This window comes from Eurosta solidaginis, chromosome 1, assembly GCF_040869045.1.
Source record: "Eurosta solidaginis isolate ZX-2024a chromosome 1, ASM4086904v1, whole genome shotgun sequence".
In the NCBI taxonomy this organism is placed as follows: domain Eukaryota; kingdom Metazoa; phylum Arthropoda; class Insecta; order Diptera; family Tephritidae; genus Eurosta; species Eurosta solidaginis.
This window is the reverse complement of record NC_090319.1, coordinates 120,391,223-120,412,815: the sequence shown is the minus strand read 5'-3', so window position 1 is coordinate 120,412,815 and position 21,593 is coordinate 120,391,223. Positions and strand designations below refer to the sequence as shown.

The following is a 21,593-nucleotide window of genomic DNA, read 5'->3' as shown; positions in this document are numbered from 1 at the left end:
AATTGTACCCATTCATCGTCGTAATCAAGTTTGTAAAAAATTCCAACTGAGGTATGCTTTAGTACAAACAGTTCTTTATTTTTTTTTTCCTTTCTCAATATTCGCATGGACGGAATCGCATTCCATTTGGGTATGACCAACGGACAAATACTTTTGGTAAACTGTAGAATTATACTATTTGGAAAAATACGTCAACGCATTTGATAAGGTCACATTTCTATTTTCTGCACTACATCCATCACTGAACAAACATATAGGAATATCCTCTGCAGTTACTTCAGTTTCTAAAAAATGTAATAAACATGAGGCAAAAACATTAGCGTCCATTCCACCTTCACCTTCATGCCATACATAACAAGCTACCTTCGAGTTTTTCAAATTAAAAATTGTGAATTGATGACATGATAACTTTTGTTTGAAGTAATGGGCCCCAGCAACAATAAATGGAACCATTTGAACAGCTTGAACATCTAGTGTGAAGCAATTAATCTCTCCACTCCTTGCTCTCTCTTTATCTTGCTCCTTCTCTTTTCGAGCACGATCTTTAAGTCTTATGTGAGTATTGAAAGTGTTCGTATCAACATTCTTATTTTTATAACCATAACAAATATTGCACTGATCTTTTTTTGGTTTGTATAATCCGATGTTCAGCTCATGCGTTACGTTTAAAAAAGTTTTATAGCCAGCCCTTTCAGATTCGGATATATTATTCATACTTAAAAAATTTGTAAACTGTTTGTAAACCTATTTAATGGATGTGTAAGTCAATTCCACATATATTTTTTGCGATTTTTGTCGGCAATAGTGAGATGGCATTTTTAGAATATTGTCCAAAAAGGATTTAATGTGTTCTATTTTTCTTGAGTTCAACAGATTTGCCTTTCTTGAATTACTTGTTTTATTTACTATACCATGGTCATTGGCATTTTTCAGTGTATTTCGAACAAACCATTCCCCAATATTAAGTGTACCTAAAAACATATTTTTGTAGACTTGAATTGATTCACCTTCAACTTTTAGATGATAATGTAGAGTACACGATCTTTTTATGGTTTGGCTTCTTCTACGCCCAACTGGAAAAACATGAACTAGTGGACTAATCCATGACTTTCTTTGATCCCATGACATTTCCCTCCAAAAGGACTTAAAGAGCTCAGCTCTTTGGCAATCAGATATGCTTACACACTTATTGCCGCCCATATCGGTTTTACATCGGCATCGCTGCTTTAATTTTCTCTCACTTCTCTTTTTCATACCCACTATTTCTCCACTGATTCTTTCCAAACTATAGTAGCATTCTCCCTGTTGCCGCGCTTTTTTAACCTTTTCTCTTTTCCACTGTTGTCGCTTGCTGTGGCCTTTCTTTGCTCTCGTGTGTGATATCAAGCCTGGTGTTTCATCCAATTTATGCTTCTTTGGAGTACTTGATGTATTACTTGAGCTTTCAATAGAATTTACTTCAAAGCAACTAGACGAATCAATGGAGAATGTGTCCTCTGAACTACTTTCGACGTTCGAATTGGCATCTATAAAAAGTCCGGTTCTTTCGTCTAATTTCTTGGGAGTAAAGTTTCGAAACTTTCAGCGAAAATGAAATTGCCCGTTTTTTCATCAAGAACTCTGTGAAGTTCAGCATTTGCTTCCTAAAATACAATATGAGTTTGAATAACTTCTATGTAGATTATATGAAAGCACATGTTGATAAATTTATAACTTACCTTAGGATATTCTTTTATATTAGTCGACTTTTTGCAAATTTTTTTCTTTGGATTAATTTTTTAACACTTTTTATTAAAACCAAAAGAAGAATATTATGAAATAGAAATAACGTAACTTAAAACTGATGTATGGCGAGTGTTGCCAAGTTATCAATTTAAGGAGTGCATTAAAAGTAAGTCTTTTACGGGGTTGCTGTATTCATGAAATTTCATGTTTAAGTTACGAGTTTACGTGAAAAGGAAAGCTGAGATCAGAGGCAAACAGATAACGAAATCAAGAGGAAAGGTGAAGTTGAAACAAAGAAGAATGTGATGCAAACTAAAAACAAGACGATTTTAAGTTAAAGAAGTTACGCAATAAAAAAAAGAATCAAAATAAAGAAGTAAAGAATCTAAAACGAAAATATTGTGGTGTAATACTAATTGGAAATTCATACATGTACGTGTATGTGCCGAGCAAAAATTTTTAAGTGAAACATTTTATAAATACGTACGTAGCGTGCAAAAATCTTATTGCAGTGCGCTAACAGACACTTGCATGTATGCATACCAATTAGAAACATAAAAATGAAAAATCAATGTAAAATTTAGTTTCTGATTAGAACTTGTTGTTGCTTTAATCTATTTATATTTATTTAATATTGATTCCAGCCTTTTACAACATCAAAAATTAAAATTGAAAAAGTTGATGTTTCCATAAGCATGCATGCAAACTGGTCAATGGCAACAGTGCTTTGCTGTAAACAAACACACACAAATATGTTATGTACATGTACACAGACGCACACAATAGGGGGACTCATGTAACCGTATAAATGCCTTATAAAGTGTGTAAACGTATAAATTTATCTAGTTTACGCACGAGCTGTCAAATTTTGTATGAAAAATCATTTACACAATTTGTATAAATTTACGCGCACATTTCATTGTGTAAACGCGGTAAACTCAAAGGAATGCAACCTTGCAGACATTACAGACGGCATTTTCATCAAAAATCTCCAACATCAGCAAGTAAAGGCGTTTTAGTTTTGATTTTTCACTTAGTCTTGGCATTTTTTAATTTGTGTAACAATCAAAAAATGTTGTTCGGCAATAATACAGCTGATAAACAATCAAGTTTATCAAGAGTATTACTAGGTGCGTTCATATAACAGCGTGTGTAAATAGATATAATTTTACACCTTATAAGTTTATATGCTATCATGAGTCCCCCTATTGATTCCCATGGGCTTGAGGGTTCGGTAAACGTGTTTCGTACGACAAACGTCCGTACGTACGACACACGTCGGTGCATACTTGCAGCTTAGATCACAAAAACCGATTTCTCTCGCGAAAAATATTTTAACGAATTTACTTGCAAATCCTCTTATTTGCAATCCTCTGCTAAGTACGAATCACTAAGCTGTTCAATAAATAACTCCAATTTGTAATAATGCAAAATGGCCTTTATTAAAGTACTTCACAATAACACTCAAACTGTGCAACGAATAGCTTGCTTAATAACCAAACTAATTGATAGCTCAAATGAAACTCTACTATTCAAAATAATACTGCTCTTGCTCGCTAGATAGCGTCTTAGTCGAAACTGCTTGAAAACTTAAATCAAACTGAATTCCAGCGCCTCTACAATTGCCGCCTTTTATACTCTTTGATTTCAACTAAAGTGCTGCACAAGCTGATTCACTTCGCTATGCACACACTGTGATTCGGTGTTATAGCTGATGATTGTTTTGATTCGGTTTGGCAAACGATCAACACTCACTCAACAGCAATCGTCAACAAGCAATGAGCGACAATGCAGCAGCTCTTCTCATGAACAGTTTGCACTGTTCGAATTTGTATTGCCTTTCGACTCACGAGCTAGTTAACAGTAACAACACCATTAAATGCTGTAAATAACTCTATTCATTCGAGACTTGCTACTGAGTCGTTGCTTGCTTGCATTTTCAAAGCATATAAAATTATAAAAGAAAAGGACGCTAAAATGGAAGGAGGTGTAAGTATATTTTATTGATGCGTATTTTTTTTTTTTGCTTAACCCTTTACGGCGCCTTGTTGCATTTCTGCAACATACCATTTAAATCCAAATCAAAATATATGACACGACGGTAGATCACATTTGCTCTGTGTTGTAGTTTAGCAACAAAGCATTCTAACGATAAAATGACAGAATGGTTGACCACATGGAATTGTTTTCATTTTTTTTGCATTTAAGTGACGAGCGTGTATAAATCAGTTTCGAGCTCCTATAATACATTTACGATAGGTGATTTATTTGTGAAAAAAATAATATTTTGCAGTTAAAAGTAGTTCCAGAAAAAGGTAAGAGAATATATTTTAACAATCAGTAACATTTTCTTAGCAAAGTCGTGTTTTTTATATATTTCTCTACTTATTTTTCTTTGTTGCATATATGCAACACCGCGCTTTGTGGTTGACAGTTTTTATTGCTATATTCAAATTCAAAGGTTTTTGTTGCGGATCAAAATGAAACGTGGTCAGCATAATTTGACTACCAAGGAACTGGAAAAGATATTAGATGAATGGGCAGACAGTGAGGATGGCCTTGATTTTTCTGATGATGACGATATTACTGATCCGACGTATAATATCGAACCTAAATATCATGACACTTCTGAGGAGGAACTAAACTTACCACTTGATTTGGAAAATGATGTTCCGGATACTACCACTCTAGCAAAATCCGCTGAAACCATTTCTTATGCAACACATTTAAATTCGGCCTCCGCTGTGCTAACCGATATACCCGAAGCACCTCAGTGGACCTCTAATCGAATACCCAGGAGCAATATTACATAGAAATCCAAACACCTCAAGTTGAATGCCGACCAACTATGTTTTCGCGGATCCGATAAGCTACCGCCGCAGATACTTTGCTTGGATACTCCATTTGAGGTTTTTTCCTCTCCTTTTACTGAGGATTTTATCAATCTAATCAAGAATCAGACTAATTTGTACTCCGGGCAGAGAGATTCTAGTAAACCGGTAAATGTAACTGCTCAAGAAATACGTCAATTTATTGGCATTGCATATTATATGTTGATTGTAAGTATGCCAAATGTAAAAATGTATTGGTCTGAAAATATTAGCTTCGAGCCGATAAGAGAGACAATGAATTCAAAACGATTTGAATTGCTTCGACAGTTATTACACTTCAACGACAATAGTAAAATGGTTCCATATGAACAAATGGGTTCTGATCTATTGTACAAAATCCGGCCATTGATATATGCACTCAATAATAACTTCAAAAAGGTTCCATTTGAAGAGCATTTGTCTGTAGATGAACAAATTTGTTCAACAAAAGCGCGCAATGCTTTGAAACAGTATTTACCCGATAAGCCCCATAAATGGGGATTTAAACTGTTTGTTATATGTGGTGTATCTGGGTATGGATATAAGTTCGAAATGTATAGTGGAAAGGAAAACATATGCGCATCCGGCGAGCCTGATTTAGGAGCATCATCCAATGTAGTTGTCCGCCTTGTCCGTGATGTGCCCATCAATGAGAACTATTAGTTATTTTTCGATAATTATTACACCTCTATTCCGCTTATTGAATAATTGTCGAAGCGAGGAGTTTTGCCTCTAGGAACAATAAGAAAACCCGTATTCCCAACTGCAAGCTACCTGATGATAAAGTTTTAAAAAAAGAACCCCGCGGAACGTCAATAGAATACATGGGAAACTGCAATGTAGTTGGCGTAGCTGTTGTAGCTTGGAGAGATAATAAAATCGTTACTCTGGCATTAAATTTTGCTGGAGAGCACTCAACATCTGTAGTACGAAGGTGGGATAAGTCAGCAAATCAATATGTGTATATTGAACGTCCTTTTGTCGTAGCAGAATATAATCCGCATAAGGGGTGTTGACCTTTTAGCCTCTGTTATGGGTCACTACAAAATTAAACTACGTAGTAAGCATTGGGATATATGAGTCTTTTACCACTTCCTGGACGTTGCAATGTCTTGGTTTTTAAACCGGAGAATTATTGCTGAAAAACCTAGTACCAGTAAAGTCCTAAACTCTGCGGAATTAAGAGTAGCTATAGCAGAGACACTATGCAAATATCAGACAGTTAACCGTTTGAAACGTAAAAGTGATGTTGAATGTCTCATCGAAAATAAAAGGAAGAAAGGCCCGGCTCAACACGTTCCCCCGAAAGATGTGAAGTTGGACCAATACGGACACTGGCAGGTTTTGATGGATAAGCGAATGAGGTGCAAATTTCCTGGCTGTAAAGGTTTTACACAAACAAGCTGTGAAAAATGCGGAGTAGGTTTGTGTTATAATAAACAAAATAAATGTTTTAAAAATTTCCACACATCTTGAGTTGGATTTTATTCATGTAGCACTTGTGATGCCATGTTGCATTTCTGCAACAAACAGTTTTTTGTGAAAAATTAATAAAAAATTAAAAAAAAAATTATTTTTATTGTTGATTTTATTAATAACAGCATATTTACTAGCTAGTAAATATAAATTTAATAAAATTTAAAACCTGGCGCCGTAAAGGGTTAACGTTATTTAGTGGCTATTATGTAAACGAAATTATATTTACGTTATAGTTAAATTCGAGTAGCTCTGTACCACAAATTGATGATGCCAGTAGTGGGGATGAAAATTTTCGCGAAATAAAAAGCAAAATCTTTAGTAAGGAGTACCAAATTTGTAGCAAAAAAGGGCGTAGTGCAGTTTGGAATATTTTTGGAAAAATTAAAACTAACGCGGGCATCGAATTGGAAAATATAGTTGCTTGCAGAACTTGTTGGAATGTGTACAAGTTTAATAAAAATAGCACTTCTAATTAAGTGAGGCATAAGTGCTATAAAACCATGAAGGATAATGTTTCTACTTCAAAACAGGAAGTTAGTGCTGACTTGAAACACACAGGAATTAATATTTTAACGGGATGGGTGATTGTTAATTGCCGACCGTTTCAAATAGTACAAGACAGTGGTCTTCTGAAATTTTCTGAGTTCCTTGTATCAATTGGCGCGAAATATGGGCCACATGTAAATGTTGAAGCATTGCTACCACATCCATCAACAATATCCAGAAATATAAGTAGTTAATATGACAAAACGGTAGCAATTGTTAAAAATGAGTTGCAGTTTATGATAAGAAATGGAAGTAAGATAGGTTACGGCTTAACCTCTGATATATGGACCGATAACTTTATAAGAACTTCACATATGTCCCTGAAAATTCATTACATAAAGGATGGTGAACTTATCAATCGGCTATTAGGTTTATCAGCGTTTAAAGGGGAAAGATGTACAGGTAAAAGGCATTAAATTCAAAATTATGTAATAGTTCCTATTAAATTGTTAATTCTAAGTCCGATGTGAATAATTTTGTCTAATATTGATCTAAAATATCAAATTTTAACTAATATGTTTGACTTTTATAATTAAAGTAAAACTCTCACGTTTTATTGTAAGCAGATGTAACTTAAAATTTAAGTTTTTTGAATTTAAATTTTGTAAAGGAATTGTATATAAAAAAATACTTTATTTGCTTTTGGCGAAAAAAATGGCATTCTGAATTACTTCTGTTTGCAATAAAACGTGTGATATAATAATACTAATAATAATAGGCTAACACTCTCCCCATGCAAATATATGTGCGCACACTTCATATGTTAAACATATGTGAGCTCCTCCAAGGTATTTCCATAAAAAATCGGACTTTTTTTTAGATATTGCTCTAACTTTACCATGTTTTAGATATACTCCTAATATATTACCATACATAAGGAATTGCGAAACTTTATTTTTTTAGAAGTTTTGTAATAACCAATCATATTATAACTCGATAAATATCGGTTACATCAAAAACTCATTAAGTACTTTTTTATAGAAAAAGATCCAATGTAATAAATCATTTGATCTTTTTTGATAAAAACGAATTTTATGATTTTTATGTTTTTTGCGAAAAAGTTATATTTAGCAAAAATTGGCAAAAAATTCGTAGTTACATTTAAATAAAAAAAATACGCATATTTAAAAAATTCATGTTATGGGACCAACATCAAAGATGCTGTTGCCAAATTCTAAACGGTACGTCCTCATAGGTCCCGAGATAAACATTTTTTTGTATGAGAGGATGTGATAAATCTGAAAATTGATATTTTCCAAATTTTTTAAAAAAGTGCATTATTGAATTTCACTGTTTAAAAGTTTAAAATGAAAGTTAAATATTTAAATTTTGACTAGACTTTGGCGGAACATTAATCTTTGGCTAGCCACTTCAGAAAAACATTAGTAACAGTCAATTCTTTCTTTAGGGGAAAACATTCAACATAAGATGCTGAAAATATTAAAATTCCATGACTTACTTGTTGAAAATGCCACATTTGTAACTGATAGGGGAACAAACATGAAGAAGGCTTTTAAGTCCTATGCAAATATTTCATGCATTAACCATTTGCTAAATAATGTGTTGGAAGATTCTGTTGAAGCTGTACCTGAGTTGGATGACATATGTGATAAAGCTAATAAACTCGGAAAATATTTTAAAAAATCTGGTGAAAATTCAAACTTACAATCAAGCCTTAAAAGCTGTTCACCAACAAGATGGAACACTGTTTTTATATGCTTAGCTCAATCAAAAAAAACTGGACGGAAATTAATAGCATATTGCAAAGAAAACGTGAATTGTCCAAACTCAATGGTATTAACATAAACTACGTGGAGGAAATTTTAAAGGTATTAGAGGTTTTCGAAGAATCATCAAAGGAGCTAGAAGGTGAAAACTATCCAATCCTACATTTCGTTCTTCCTCATGTTTACAGACTGAAAGGTATTTGCGCAATAAATGAAACTGACTTATCCTTCATGAAACAATTTAAGGGCAAGCTGAGTGATATGTTGGACACCACTTACACTTACATCTTACTATATATCATAAAGTAGCGGTATTCTTGTTCCCCCCAACTAACAAGTTAATATTTTTTAATGAAAATAATAAGTTTCTTATAAGAACTGAATGCAGAACGCAAATGTTAAACTACGTCAATGAAACTGCCAACCAGGACGAACAAAGTACATCAGCGAATCCTCCTACTCGCAAATCCCAGCTTTTTAACGTATTTTTACAGACAACTCAAGTTTCGAATGGGGACGATATTGTATTTAATGAGCTAGTTAAATACGAGTCCACTAATGTCACGTATTATGACGACTTCAATGCGATTCAGTGGTCGCACCTTCATCGATTAGAATTTCCTTTACTTTATAAAGTAGCCAATAGTTGATTAGCGACTCCAGCCAGCAGTGCTGCTTCGGAAAGAGTTTTTTCCAAAGCTAGGCACTTAATATCAGAAAAGCGGAGTGCGATCGGTTGCAGCGCGTTTTCGGTATATCAGATAATGTTTTTGCATAATAATATGGACATTAAATTATTGAATTAGTACACTTAGTAGTATTAGTATTTAATGCCATATTACTATATATTTATGAAATTCCTTTCTATTTTGTTTTGTTCAATACCGAAAAAATCTAATTTTTCATTTATAAAGCAAATATTCTTTTTTGATTTTGTTCTTTTTTTCTATGAGGAATCAGGAAGTGTCCTAATGCTCAATTACTTGTAAACAAAAATGTACCTACTTACATTATACGAAATAAAAATAAGTACAAATGTACCTGAGTTAAGAAAGCTCTTCTGTTTTTAACTATACATAATTTTTTTAAAAAGTGTTAAATTAACGAAACGAAGTTCGAATTATCCAAAAATTATGTCTCTTTAGAAATAGCCAGTTTGTTCATTGTTCTTGTAAAATCATCTAAAACTCGATTTATTTATAACCGTATTTTGCGCTTTGTCGAAATTGAGTCATACATTTAATACTTTGTAAAAAATTAGGAAATACACGCACACATGTACACAATATATGTTTGTAGTTGAATATTATACTATTGCCTTTCGAATCAATTGTCAATCGACTCATTTGCCTTTCGAGTTAAGTGCATAATGTGCCACAAAAACAAACGCGCATTTCTCATCGCTGCAGTGCAGTGAGATTCGCTTCGGTCGTTGCTTACAAGATGTTCGGCTCATATGGCGAGTTATTGTTGTGTAGACTAGTAAGCAACGATTTTTGCGAGTGGTTTAAAACGCCGAATGGATGATTCGTTGCAGGTATTTAATTTCAACCTTCGCATCTTCTAGGCGCTTCCAGAATCTACTAGTCCAGCAGCTCTCAAACTTCTCAGCTGTAACTACAATTGCACAATTTTATAGTTTTTCTCATTGCATACTTATAGTAGTATCTCAGATATATGCATGTGTTTGTGCATTGACTCTCTGCTGCTCGTATACGTACATGGTACATATGTGTAGACGCAATTATTGTTTCGTTTATGTAGAGACATAATGATTGATCTATGGATGTGAATTCACGTCACTGCTTAGCATCGGCTTAGAGACGATAGCATCGCTCAGTGCTGCTAACATTCGTCACACTGCCCTCCACCTAAGTCTGATCGTCCCGATCACACAAATCTCTCGATCTAAACGCTCCTAGCATCGCCAATGTACCACTCTTCTATTTCGTGATTTCCCAATTGCTTGTATGCGGTAGATGGCATCACTGATCGTCTTCACAACTCTGTACGGGCCTTCCCAACTGCACCGATATTTGGATGGAACACCTTTCCGTCGGTGAGGGTTGTATAGCAGTACCAAATCTCCCTCCCGGAAACCTTCCAAATTATTCTTGTTGTCGTACCTGTATTTCATCTTACTACTCATTATCCTGGATCGTTCCCTCGCACTCTGTTGCTTGGCCAATGAAGAACTACTTCGCAGAGCTTGATCTTGACGGATTGACTTTGCAACATCAGTATCGTCTTGAAGTTTCACAACAGTAGTACGCGCTGGCTTGAAACCACCCTTGTATTCTTTCTGGAAAATTCTTCCAGTCGTTTTAGTGCGTCCATTAGGGTTTGTCAATGCCAGTGTTTTTCTCGCAGGTATTTTTGATTTAGCTTTATTTGGGCCATTCGATCCATCAACCTTTGCTCGATCTACTTTCCTTGACTTTCGTGGTCTCTGTCGAATCTCCTCCACCATCACTCGCTTACTGCTGAAACCTTTTTCCAAACTGAAGTTAAGTGGCACATCTTGGTTCTCATAATACATCACCCTTCTCTGCATATCGATCTTGATGTCATGGTCAACCAAGAAATCCACTCCCAATATAACTTCATCAACAATCTCCGCCACAACGAATTTGTGTAAAACCATGACCTTCCCAATTAAGATTTCACAGATCACCTCTCCCCGGACTTGGTTATACTCGCCAGTGACCGTACGCAACCTCGCTCCAGGTAACGGTTTTACTCTTCTGTTGACCAAGTCAGATCGGATCAAGGAATGAGATGCGCCCGTATCTACAGTCAGTATACACTCCTTGCCATCCACATTCCCTCTGACGGTAAGACTGCTTGATTTCCTTCCAATTTGCGACACAGATATCACATGACATTCAATAGCCGGGGCAAGTTTTCGTTCTTTACATCCGACACGCTCTTGCTCATTTCCTCCATCTTTGCGTTTACGGCCACCCCCATTGTTGGAACTATTAGGACCAAGATCGCCATGACGTGCAATGTGACCGGACTTCCCGCATTTGAAGCATTTGAGAACTTTTTCACTCCGCTTTTGCGATTCTTTCAGCGCCTTCAATATTGCGTATACCCACTCTGGCCTTTCTACTTCCACACGGCGTGCTTTGAAAACTGGCTCACACAGAAGCGACGCTGTTTCCTGAATCAGAGCTTGTGACACCGTTTCTGCGAATGTTGGTTTTGGGTTTGCATATGTCGCTCGCATCGTTTCTACGTCCCGTATGCCGTTTATAAAACTCTGAATTTTTACCCTCTCGGTGTATTCCACGGGTGCGTCCGCATTTGCCAAATGAGCCAACCTTTCAACATCCGAAGCAAACTCTTGCAAAGTCTCATTCGCTTTTTGGTAACGGTTTTGCAATTCTATTTGATACATCTGTTTCCTGTGTTCGCTTCCGTACCTTCGTTCTACAGCAGCCATCAATGCGTCATAACTGTTCCGTTCGTACTCTGGAATAGTCCGTAAGATTTCCGCGGCAGGCCCTTTCAGTGCCACGAACAGAGCTGCAACTTTATCTTCAGCATTCCATTGGTTCACTGCTGCGGTCTTCTCAAACTGTAGCTTAAAGACCTGAAAAGGAACAGAACCGTCAAAGGATGGTGTCTTTACCTTCGGATTACTCGCTGAAACTGTTGGGCGATTTAGTTGCAACTGATCAATACGACCTTTTAAATCATCTACTTCTGCCTGAAATTGGGCAATTTTTGCATCCTGCGCTTCCAGTTTTGATGATACCTGTTCCAAAATTTCTGCCGACATTTCAGATATACGTACCTCTTGCGCTTCCAATTGAGATGCCATATATGTCTTTTGGTCTTCCAGTTGAGATGACACTTGCGACGTCATTTCTGAAATACGTGCCTCCTGTGATTCCAGTTGGGATGCCATATATATCTTCTGCTCTTCCAGTTGGGATGCCATATATGTCTTCTGTTCTTCGAGCTGTGTTTGCATCTTGGATGTTATTCGTGTCTCTTGGGATTCCATCTGTGATGACATATACGTTTTCTGTTCTTCCAATTGTGATGTTACTTGCGACGCCATTTCTGAAATGCGTACCTCCTGTGATTTTAGTTGGGATGATATTTGCGACGACATTGATGTTGCTGTCGATGTTTGAGCAGCTATTGCAGCCAATATCATGTTCAAGTCTGTGCTCGTAACTGTCTGCGATGTTTCGTTTTTCTCTTCAATTTTTGTTGTTGTCTCGTCCCCATCAGGATAAAAGACATACTCGTCCACATCAATTCCTTCTGCTTCCATTGCCTCTCGTAGCCGTGCCTGAAGTTCGAGTTTAACGCCGCTTGTATTCAATCCACGGCTCTCCAACTCCTTCTTCAGTTGCTGGATCTTCAATTCACTGAACTTTGCCATGTCCTTGTTGTCCTCCGGAATTTATTCAACAATTCCTCTTCTGACACCAATTGAAACGAATTTACTTGCAAATCCTCTTATTTGCAATCCTCTGCTAAGTTCGAATCACCAAACTGTTGAATAAATAACTCCAATTTGTAATAATGCAAAATGGCCTTATTAAAGTACTTCACAATAAGACTCAAACTGTGCAACGAATAGCTTGCTTAATAACCAAACTGATTGATAGCTCAAATGAAACTCTACTATTCAAAATAATACTGCTCTTGCTCGCTAGATAGCGCCTTAGTCGAAACTGCTTGACAACTCAAATCAAACTGAATTCCAGCGCCTCTAGAATTGCCGCCTTTTATACTCATTGATTTCAACCTTCGCATCTTCTAGGCGCTTCCAGAATCTACTAGTCCAGCAGCTCTCAAACTTCTCAGCTGTAACTACAATTGCACAATTTTATAGTTTTTCTCATTGCATACTTATAGGAGTATCTCAGATATATGCATGTGTTTGTGCATTGACTCTCCGCTGCTCGTATACGTACATGGTACATATGTGTAGACGCAATTATTGTTTCGTTTATGTAGATACACAATGATTGATCTATGGATGTGAATTCACGTCACTGCTTAGCATCGGCTTAGAGACGATAGCATCGCTCAGTGCTGCTAACATTCGGTACAATATGTACAGCAGTCGGTGAACAAGAATAATAATAATAACAAAGAAAGAAAAGATAATCAAAATCATTGTAAACTTTACTAAGTAGCGCAACTAACAGCTGATCGCTCAAAATTAGCACACACACACAAACATCACTAATGGCCATATTACGGAAATTTTAGGGAAATTCAAGTTAAATTTTTAAACAGACATAAAATGTTATAATTTGGAATGTATAGCATCTAGGACACCTTAATTGCAGTAATTGAAAGAACATTTTTGCTCATCCTCAAGTATTTAATTATTTTTCCTAAATTCATCTTTAATATTGATACAATGATTGAAGGTATATTGATCCAATGCAACTCTGCTTTTCCTACTGTTCTTCATTCCAATCCATTCGAGTGTCCTCTTTCACTGAATTCGAGTGCCTTCCACTCTATTCGCAACATAACCTCAATTTAAGCTGCCAAACTATATAGTAAACAATGATCAAAATATTGTGTGTTACAATTGTCGCAAACCGGGTCATATTTTACGAAATTGCACAGAGCCACAAAAGCGCATAAAGTGTGTGAAGTGTAACAAGTATGGGCATGATGTAGCAAATTGCAAAGCTATACAAAAATCTGAATGCAACAAATTTGAAGGAACCAAAGAAAAATTTAGTATGAAAATGGTGAAGGTAAACAATGTTGCGGCAGAAACATTAATTGATTCGGGAAGTACCCGATCGCTAATTAAAAGAAACTGCAACACAATTTGACGATAATTTAATAGAAAAATCTTTGTGAGATTGAAATGTTTCGCAGGTATCGAATACGAATGTTTTGAGCATATAAAATGTAATATGATAATTGACGACGTGCGTGTTGATGTGCATTTATTGATAACAGACGACGATAAACTTGAATATAAAGTACTAGTGGGTGGAGACGTGCAATGTGCAAACGGTAATCAATTTGTAATTGATGGAGAAGATTGCTGGATGCAATCCAAAGTAAATACGATTAAAAATGCGACATTTGAGATCGAAAATTTAAAGAAAACTTTAGAAAAATACGAAGGACGTTTCAATAATATTGTAGAAACCAAACTAATAAAAATGAATATAAAGCTCGATAATTATACCCCAATCAATATGAAACCATAACGGTTACCTTTCGCGATGAAATAAAAAAAGATTTATTGGCAAAAGATGTTATTCGTTTATCTGAATCAGCATATGCTGCGCCGGTAGTTTTCGTGGAGAAAAATAATAAAGAACATAGACTGTGTGTTGATTATAGACAGTTGAATAGTGTTACGGTTAAGCAACCAGTCCCAATGCCGATAATGGATGAGCTATTTGCTTCACTCGCAGTAATATGTACTATACGACGTTAGATTTCAACATGGGTTATCACCAAATTGAATTGGAAGAAATGTCTACGCAAGCTGCCACACTTGTATATATGTAAACAAATTAATCATTATGTCTACACATATGTCCATACAAGCAGCGGAGAGAGATACTCCCAAAAGTAGGCAATCATAGGTGGAAGTATCACTCACATATACACGCGCATATGGCTATGCGAGAAGCTATAATTGTGCATCTGTAGTTATAGCTGGTAAACAAATAGTCAATTCTAGGCACGCCTAGAAATATGCAAACGAGGAAACCGAAGAGTATAGAAGCAGCGCCAGCTCAGGTATGGAATCAGTTTGATTTAAGCACGCTATCTGTTGAGAAGTAGAAGTGTTATTGTGAAAGTAGTCTAATAAAGACCATTTTGCATTATTGAATATTGGAGTTATTTTTAGTCAACAGTTTAATGCTTCGAACGTTGGCAGAAGGGTGCAAATAAGCGGAATTGCACTAAATTCGTTACAATATGATAAACAAAATCGTTGATAAAATGAAACCATATCTGGTTATTGCATATTTGGATGACGTAATCATCCCAAGACGTACGATTAATGACAGGTTAAAAATATTGAAAAAGCTTCTTAGCTTATTGGAAGAATATGACTTAACGCTACGCTATAATAAATGCAAGTTTTTGGTGCAAGAAATTGAATTCTTGGGACACAGAGTCACTGGTGATGGTATTACACCCGGCGAATGTAAGGTAAATGCAATTAAACAATTTAAAAAACCAAATTCTGTAACTGAAGTCCGAGGTTTTCTGGGCTTAACCGGATTTTTCCGGAAGTTTGTAAAAAACTATGCAATTATCGCACGCCCATTAACTGATCTTACTAGAAAAGAAGCAATAAAGAAATTGGAATGGAAAGATAGACATGACAAAGCATTTGAAGAATTAGTTTCTGCGCTCTGTAATGAACCAGTACTGACATTATATGATTTTAACGCAATGCATGAGGTCAATACTGATGCTAGTAGTGTAGGGCTAGCTGCAGTATTATTACAATCAAACGAGGACGGTAAAACGTGGAAAGCAGTTATGTATTATAGTCGACGATGTACAACGGTAGAGTCACACTACCATGCCTATGAGTTAGAAGTGCTGGCGTGGTTGAGCTCTTGTCAGGTTTAGGGTATACATTCTTGGCAAGCATTTCAGGCTTGTGATTGTTCAGCCATCAGTAGTATACGTTCAAAAACTCAAATTATTCCGAAAATTGCACGATGGTGGATGCGAATAACAGAATACGATTTTGATTGCGTACACAGACCAGGGGTGCGCATGGGACATGTGGATGCGCTCAGCAGATCACCAGCTGCAACTGTTACTATTGCTGATAGTGTCGACGTGTTGGTTGTAGCTGGAGGTTCTAATGATTGGTTGCTGACTATACAGCTGCAGGACAAAAATATTCGCGAGATAATTGATACTATACAAGGCAAGGTTGAATCAAAGCAAGCAACTCAATTTATAAATGAATATCAAATACAGAATAATAATAGACTACAAATTAATCAATGGAAAACTGTTATACGTGGTACCAAAAGCAGTACGATGGAGAATTGTAAAATACTTTCACGATGACATGAGACATTTCACTGTGGAGAAAAGTTTGTAACGCATATACGAGCATTTCTAGCGAAAGCTAGAAAGTACGCGAAAGATTATATTTCTGCATGCATTGAATGTTGCTACAACAAAGGTAAAGGTGGTAAGCCAGAAGGTGAGCTACACATAAGTGAGGTGGAACCTATACCATTTCGCACGCTTCATATAGATCCATTTATCCGAAGCATCTGCGCCCATGCGCCGACAGAGGAGAAAGACGATGAGGTGAAAGACAGATTTTATGAACAATTAGAACGCACATACGAGCGCTGCCCCGTCCCGATATTTCTGCATGCATTGAATGTTGCTACAACAAAGGTAAAGGTGGTAAGCCAGAAGGTGAGCTACACATAAGTGATGTGGAACCTATACCATTTCGCACGCTTCATATAGATCCATTTATCCGAAGCATCTGCGCCCATGCGCCGACAGAGGAGAAAGACGATGAGGTGAAAGACACTTTTTATGAACAATTAGAACGCACATACGAGCGCTGCCCCCGTCACGATATAAAAGTCGTGCTTGGTGACTTTGACGCCAGGGTGGGCAAAGAAGGTGTTTTTGGCCCTACAGTCGGAAAGTTCAGCCTACACAATGAAACTTCTCCTAACGGACTGAGGCTGATTGACTTTGCCGGTGCTCGAAACATGGTCATATCCAGCACGAGGTTCATGCATAAAAAGATACATCAAGCTACATGGCTGTCTCCTGATCGAAATACTCGCAATCAGATCGATCACGTTGTGATAGACGGACGGCATGCCTCCAGTGTTTTAGAGGTGCGCACGATCCGAGGCCCTAACATCGACTCGGACCATTATCTCGTTGCAGCCAAAATACGCACCCGCCTAAACCCGGCTAAAACCAAGGAACAAAAAACACAAGGAAAGCTAGACGTCGAAAAGCTTCAATCACAACTGACTGCCAATGATTTCGCAACTCGACTCTCACACCTGCTCTCTGAGAGCACAACTCATCCTGAAGGAATACAGGAGCAGTGGGAGCATATTTCCAAAGCACTTCGTACTGCCGCCGAGGAAAAAATTGGTTACCGGCGACCACGAAAAAACAACTGGTACGATGAAGAATGCCGCGTTGCAACTGAAAGAAATGACGCTGCCTACAGGGCTACGTTAAAAGCGAGAGCGACAAGAGGAGTGTGTGAACTCTATCGTGAGCTGAAAAAGGAAGCGAGACGCCTTTTCAGGAAGAAAAAAGCAGAAGCAGAAAGGCGTGAGTGCGAGGAGCTTGAGCTGCTAGCCACCAGGTATAACGCCCGAAAATTTTACCAAAAAATACGGCGACAGACGGAAGGTTTTAAGACCGGGGCAAACTCCTGTAGGAACGAAAACGGCGACCTTGTAACTGATGTCCAGAGAGTGCAGATTTTGGGGGGAACACTTCTCTGTTCTCCTAAATGGAGGCAGCAATTCACCGCGCAGAGATGAAGAACCCGATCCCGCAAATCTGCGAAAGATTGAAGCCCACCTTGAACAGGCTGATTGGACCTCATCAGTGCGGATTCAGACCTGGTAAATCTACCATCGACCAGATTTTCACAATGCGCCAAATCTTGGAAAAAACCCGTAAAAAAGAATCGACACACATCACCTCTTCATCGACCTTAAAGCCGCCTTCGACAGCACGAAAAGGAGCTGCCTTTATGCCGCTATGTCTGAATTTGGTTTCCCCGCAAAACTTATACGGCTGTGCAAAATGTCGTTGAGCAACACCAACAGCTCAGTCAGAATTGGGAAGGACCTCTCCGAGCCGTTCGAAACTAAAAGAGGTTTCAGACAGGGTGACCCCCTATCGTGCGATTTCTTTAATTTGATGCTGGAGAAAATTATACTAGCTGCAGAACTTAACCGCACTGGAACAATATACTATACAAGCGTGCAATTACTGGCATATGCTGATGACATTGATATCATCGGCCTAAACACCCGCGCTGTTAGCTCTGCTTACTCCAAACTGAAAAAAGAAGCGGTAAAGATGGGTTTGATGGTGAATGAGGACAAAACGAAGTACCTGCTGTCATCGAGCAAAGAGTCAGCGCATATGCGCCTTGGCAACCACGCTACTGTTGGCGCCATAATTTCGAAATAGTAAAAGACTTCGTTTATTTGGGAACCAGCATCAATACTAGCAACAACATCAGCACTGAAATCCAGCGAAGAATAAATCTTGCCAATAAATGCTACTTTGGACTAGGTAGGCAATTGAAAAGTAAAGTCCTCTCTAGGGGAACGAAAATCATACTCTACAAATCACTTATCGTACCCGTCCTGCTATATGGGGCAGAAACATGGACCATGACAACAGCAGATGAAGCGGCTTTGGGAGTGTTCGTGAGAAAAGTTCTTCGAAAGATTTATGGACCTCTACGCGTTGGCGATGGCGAGTACCGAAGAAGATTTAATGATGAGCTGTACGCGCTATACGTAGACATCAACATAGTTCAGCGAATTAAAACGCTATGCCATGTTATGCGAATGAAAGATGATGCTCCGGCCAATAAAGTGTTTCTATCGGAACCCGCCTATGGAAGCAGAGGTAGAGGGCGGCCCCCACTCCGTTGGAAGGATCAGGTGGAAAACGATTTAAACTCCCTTGATGTGACCAATTGGCGCCGGTTGACGGAGCGAAGGAGCGACTGGCGCGCCTTGTTGGACGGCCATAACCGTTTAGACGGTTAAGCGCCAATTAAGTAAGTAAGTAAGACATCATTCGTAATACAATTTTGGCAGCAGTGATTGAAGACATAGCATGACCAAGAAGCGTGGAGAGGATGCTGAATGTATACAACAACACCGAGAGAAGTGGAAGCAGCGTTTCGATTCAAAACATCGCAAGCCTGTCGTATATCAGGTAGATGATCTAGTAGTTATCGAGAACGATCTACAAGCAACAGTTGAATCACGTAAACTCGACGTACGTTATAAAGGTCCATACGTGGTAGCAAAAGTATTGGGTAACGATCGTTATTTGATTGAAGACATCGATGGTATGCAACATAAGCGTTTCTGTTCAGTGTATACAACAGACAAAATGAAACTGTGGTGTACACTACCACCAGATCAAGATGAAATTGATTCCGACGACGGAAAGTTACTCAAAAATTTACTGCACATTCCCCAATTTTTACCTGAAATTCGCGGAGAAACATGAAACCAAAATAATATAAGGGAAGTAAAAAGTAAGCTGGAGAAGAACTAAAAGATGCGAGCGATGAGGGATATTATTAATCCATAAGTGTAGCTCCTGATTTGTGTTTCATTTTCACAATTACCTGTGTTTGGTGGTTGCCCACCAGTACTGGATGATCCTGTCGGCGGTTGTTGTGCCATGAAACTATAACTTAACGCATCCGCGGAAACTGTTGTGTTCATATATACGCATGTGGTAGGGGCGACCGTGGTGGTGGTAGAGTAGAACGTGGCATGAAAGTAAAGAATTTTTCCAAGATGAAATTAAAACAATTTACGATATGCTATATAAGTTATTACACAAACGCTTAAAATAACTTCAGAACCACCCACTTCGCACTCTGTCCACACCCACGTCCACTACCAAACTATATCACTGAATCTTTTCGCCCATATTTCATATAATTTTTAATTTTTCGGAATAATGTCTAGAAATTTTTTATTTCGACTTGTTCAGCAAATTCTCAAATGTTGTACTTATGATTTTGTTAATATTTTTGTACATTTTGACAGAGTAGCCTCATTTTATCATTTAAAAAAAAAAGTTAAAACGAGAATGCAATGGCGTTAAAAATATTTAATGCAATGGCGTTAAAAATATTGAATGCGGGAGCGTTAAAAGTTAGTAGATTCCACTCCTGGAAAGGGAATTTCAGTTTCATTCCGTTTCGGTCATTTGGGTTTCGGAATATGAAGTTTCTAAACATGTGAATTGCCGAAATTTGCACTTCAGAGACTCTTTCAGCTGAATTCAGTAACTATTAGAGACATTTGGGGTGAAAAACGTAAAGGCGGAGGTGTTGGAAGTGGGAAAACCGTTCAATGATGCTGCGAGCCTAACAAAAACGAGCAAAGGAGGCAGAGACCGACCTCCAGGTCCTGGATACAGCGGAAAAAATGCATAGCGTGAACGCAGTAGCGGGGAAATTTGGAGAGTGATAAACAGCTCAATGACGCTGCGAGTCTTACAGATTAATCTCCAACACAGTAAAGTGGCGTCGAATATCTTAAGAATATCCACAATATGCTAAAAACAGGAAAGGTAGCAAATGACCTCGGGCACCCGGAATTAGAAGGAAAAGACAAACGTATAGGCGGAGGTGTTGGAAGTGGGCAATTAGCTCAATGATACGGGCTTAAAGACCATAAAAACAGCGGAAAAAATTTTGGGTTGAAAATCAGGTTTGGAGCAATTTGCAATAAGCTGTCTTGCATCTCCAGTCTCACAAAACTGGTCAGAAAAATTACAGTAAAGTATTAAAATTTACTGGTAAAAATACTTTACCGGAATTATTTTATTTTTATGGCGCGGTATCTGGATCACAAGAAAACTCCCCAGAAATTTTTAAATTTTTCTTATTTCATTATTCATTTTCTTTATAAAACTTCTTCCAGTATGGGTTCTGCAACTATGAATTTAAGCCTGGAGGTATTTCTTGAGCATTTCTTAGATCCTTGTAAGTTTCAATTGATGCATGCGGACGCATCTTGAACGAACTTTTGTAAAGGATGTGAATAATAATAAGGAAAAATACATATTTTCAAATAAAACAACTTCAACTTAGGCTTACAAGGGAAAATAAAAAAAATGCTTGAGCGTTTTCTAGTTGAAAATTGGCAAAGAAAGCAAAACATTAAAAAACGATAAGAATAAAATCCTCATCGCACGTTCGAGTGAGATTCGAACCGGAGCACACGTGGTGGAATGATATCAAAAAACAATGTTATGTTATTTGTTCAATGTAAGGTTAAATAACCTTTGTTCATTTAGTGAGCTTTTTTGCGACTTTCGCTTACTGAATACCCGAATCATTTCATTTTACAAAAATTGTATCTAAGGGAAGAACTGAATTTAAGAGACTTCAGATGAGACTGAAATACGGAATTCAGTTGTTAAGTTTTATTAACCTGGTTGCGTCAGTCAACGGCATGACATATTCAAACAGATTGCAAACAAA

At 37.5% G+C, this 21,593-nt stretch overlaps 1 protein-coding gene across 5 annotated transcripts in view; it reads right to left on the bottom strand.

The window, feature by feature from the left end:
- The window catches only part of ctrip (E3 ubiquitin-protein ligase ctrip), a 244,851-nt gene that overhangs the window by 64,485 nt on the left and 158,773 nt on the right, over positions 1 to 21,593 (bottom strand). For 3 of the 5 annotated variants that reach the window (XM_067759758.1, XM_067759756.1, XM_067759759.1), the window contains one exon: positions 19,719 to 19,805. The exons of the other annotated variants lie outside the window; for them this stretch is intronic. In XM_067759758.1, coding sequence (XP_067615859.1) covers positions 19,719 to 19,805 — 87 coding nt within the window. The remainder of the gene's footprint in view (positions 1 to 19,718; positions 19,806 to 21,593) is intronic. 5 annotated transcript variants of the gene reach the window in all.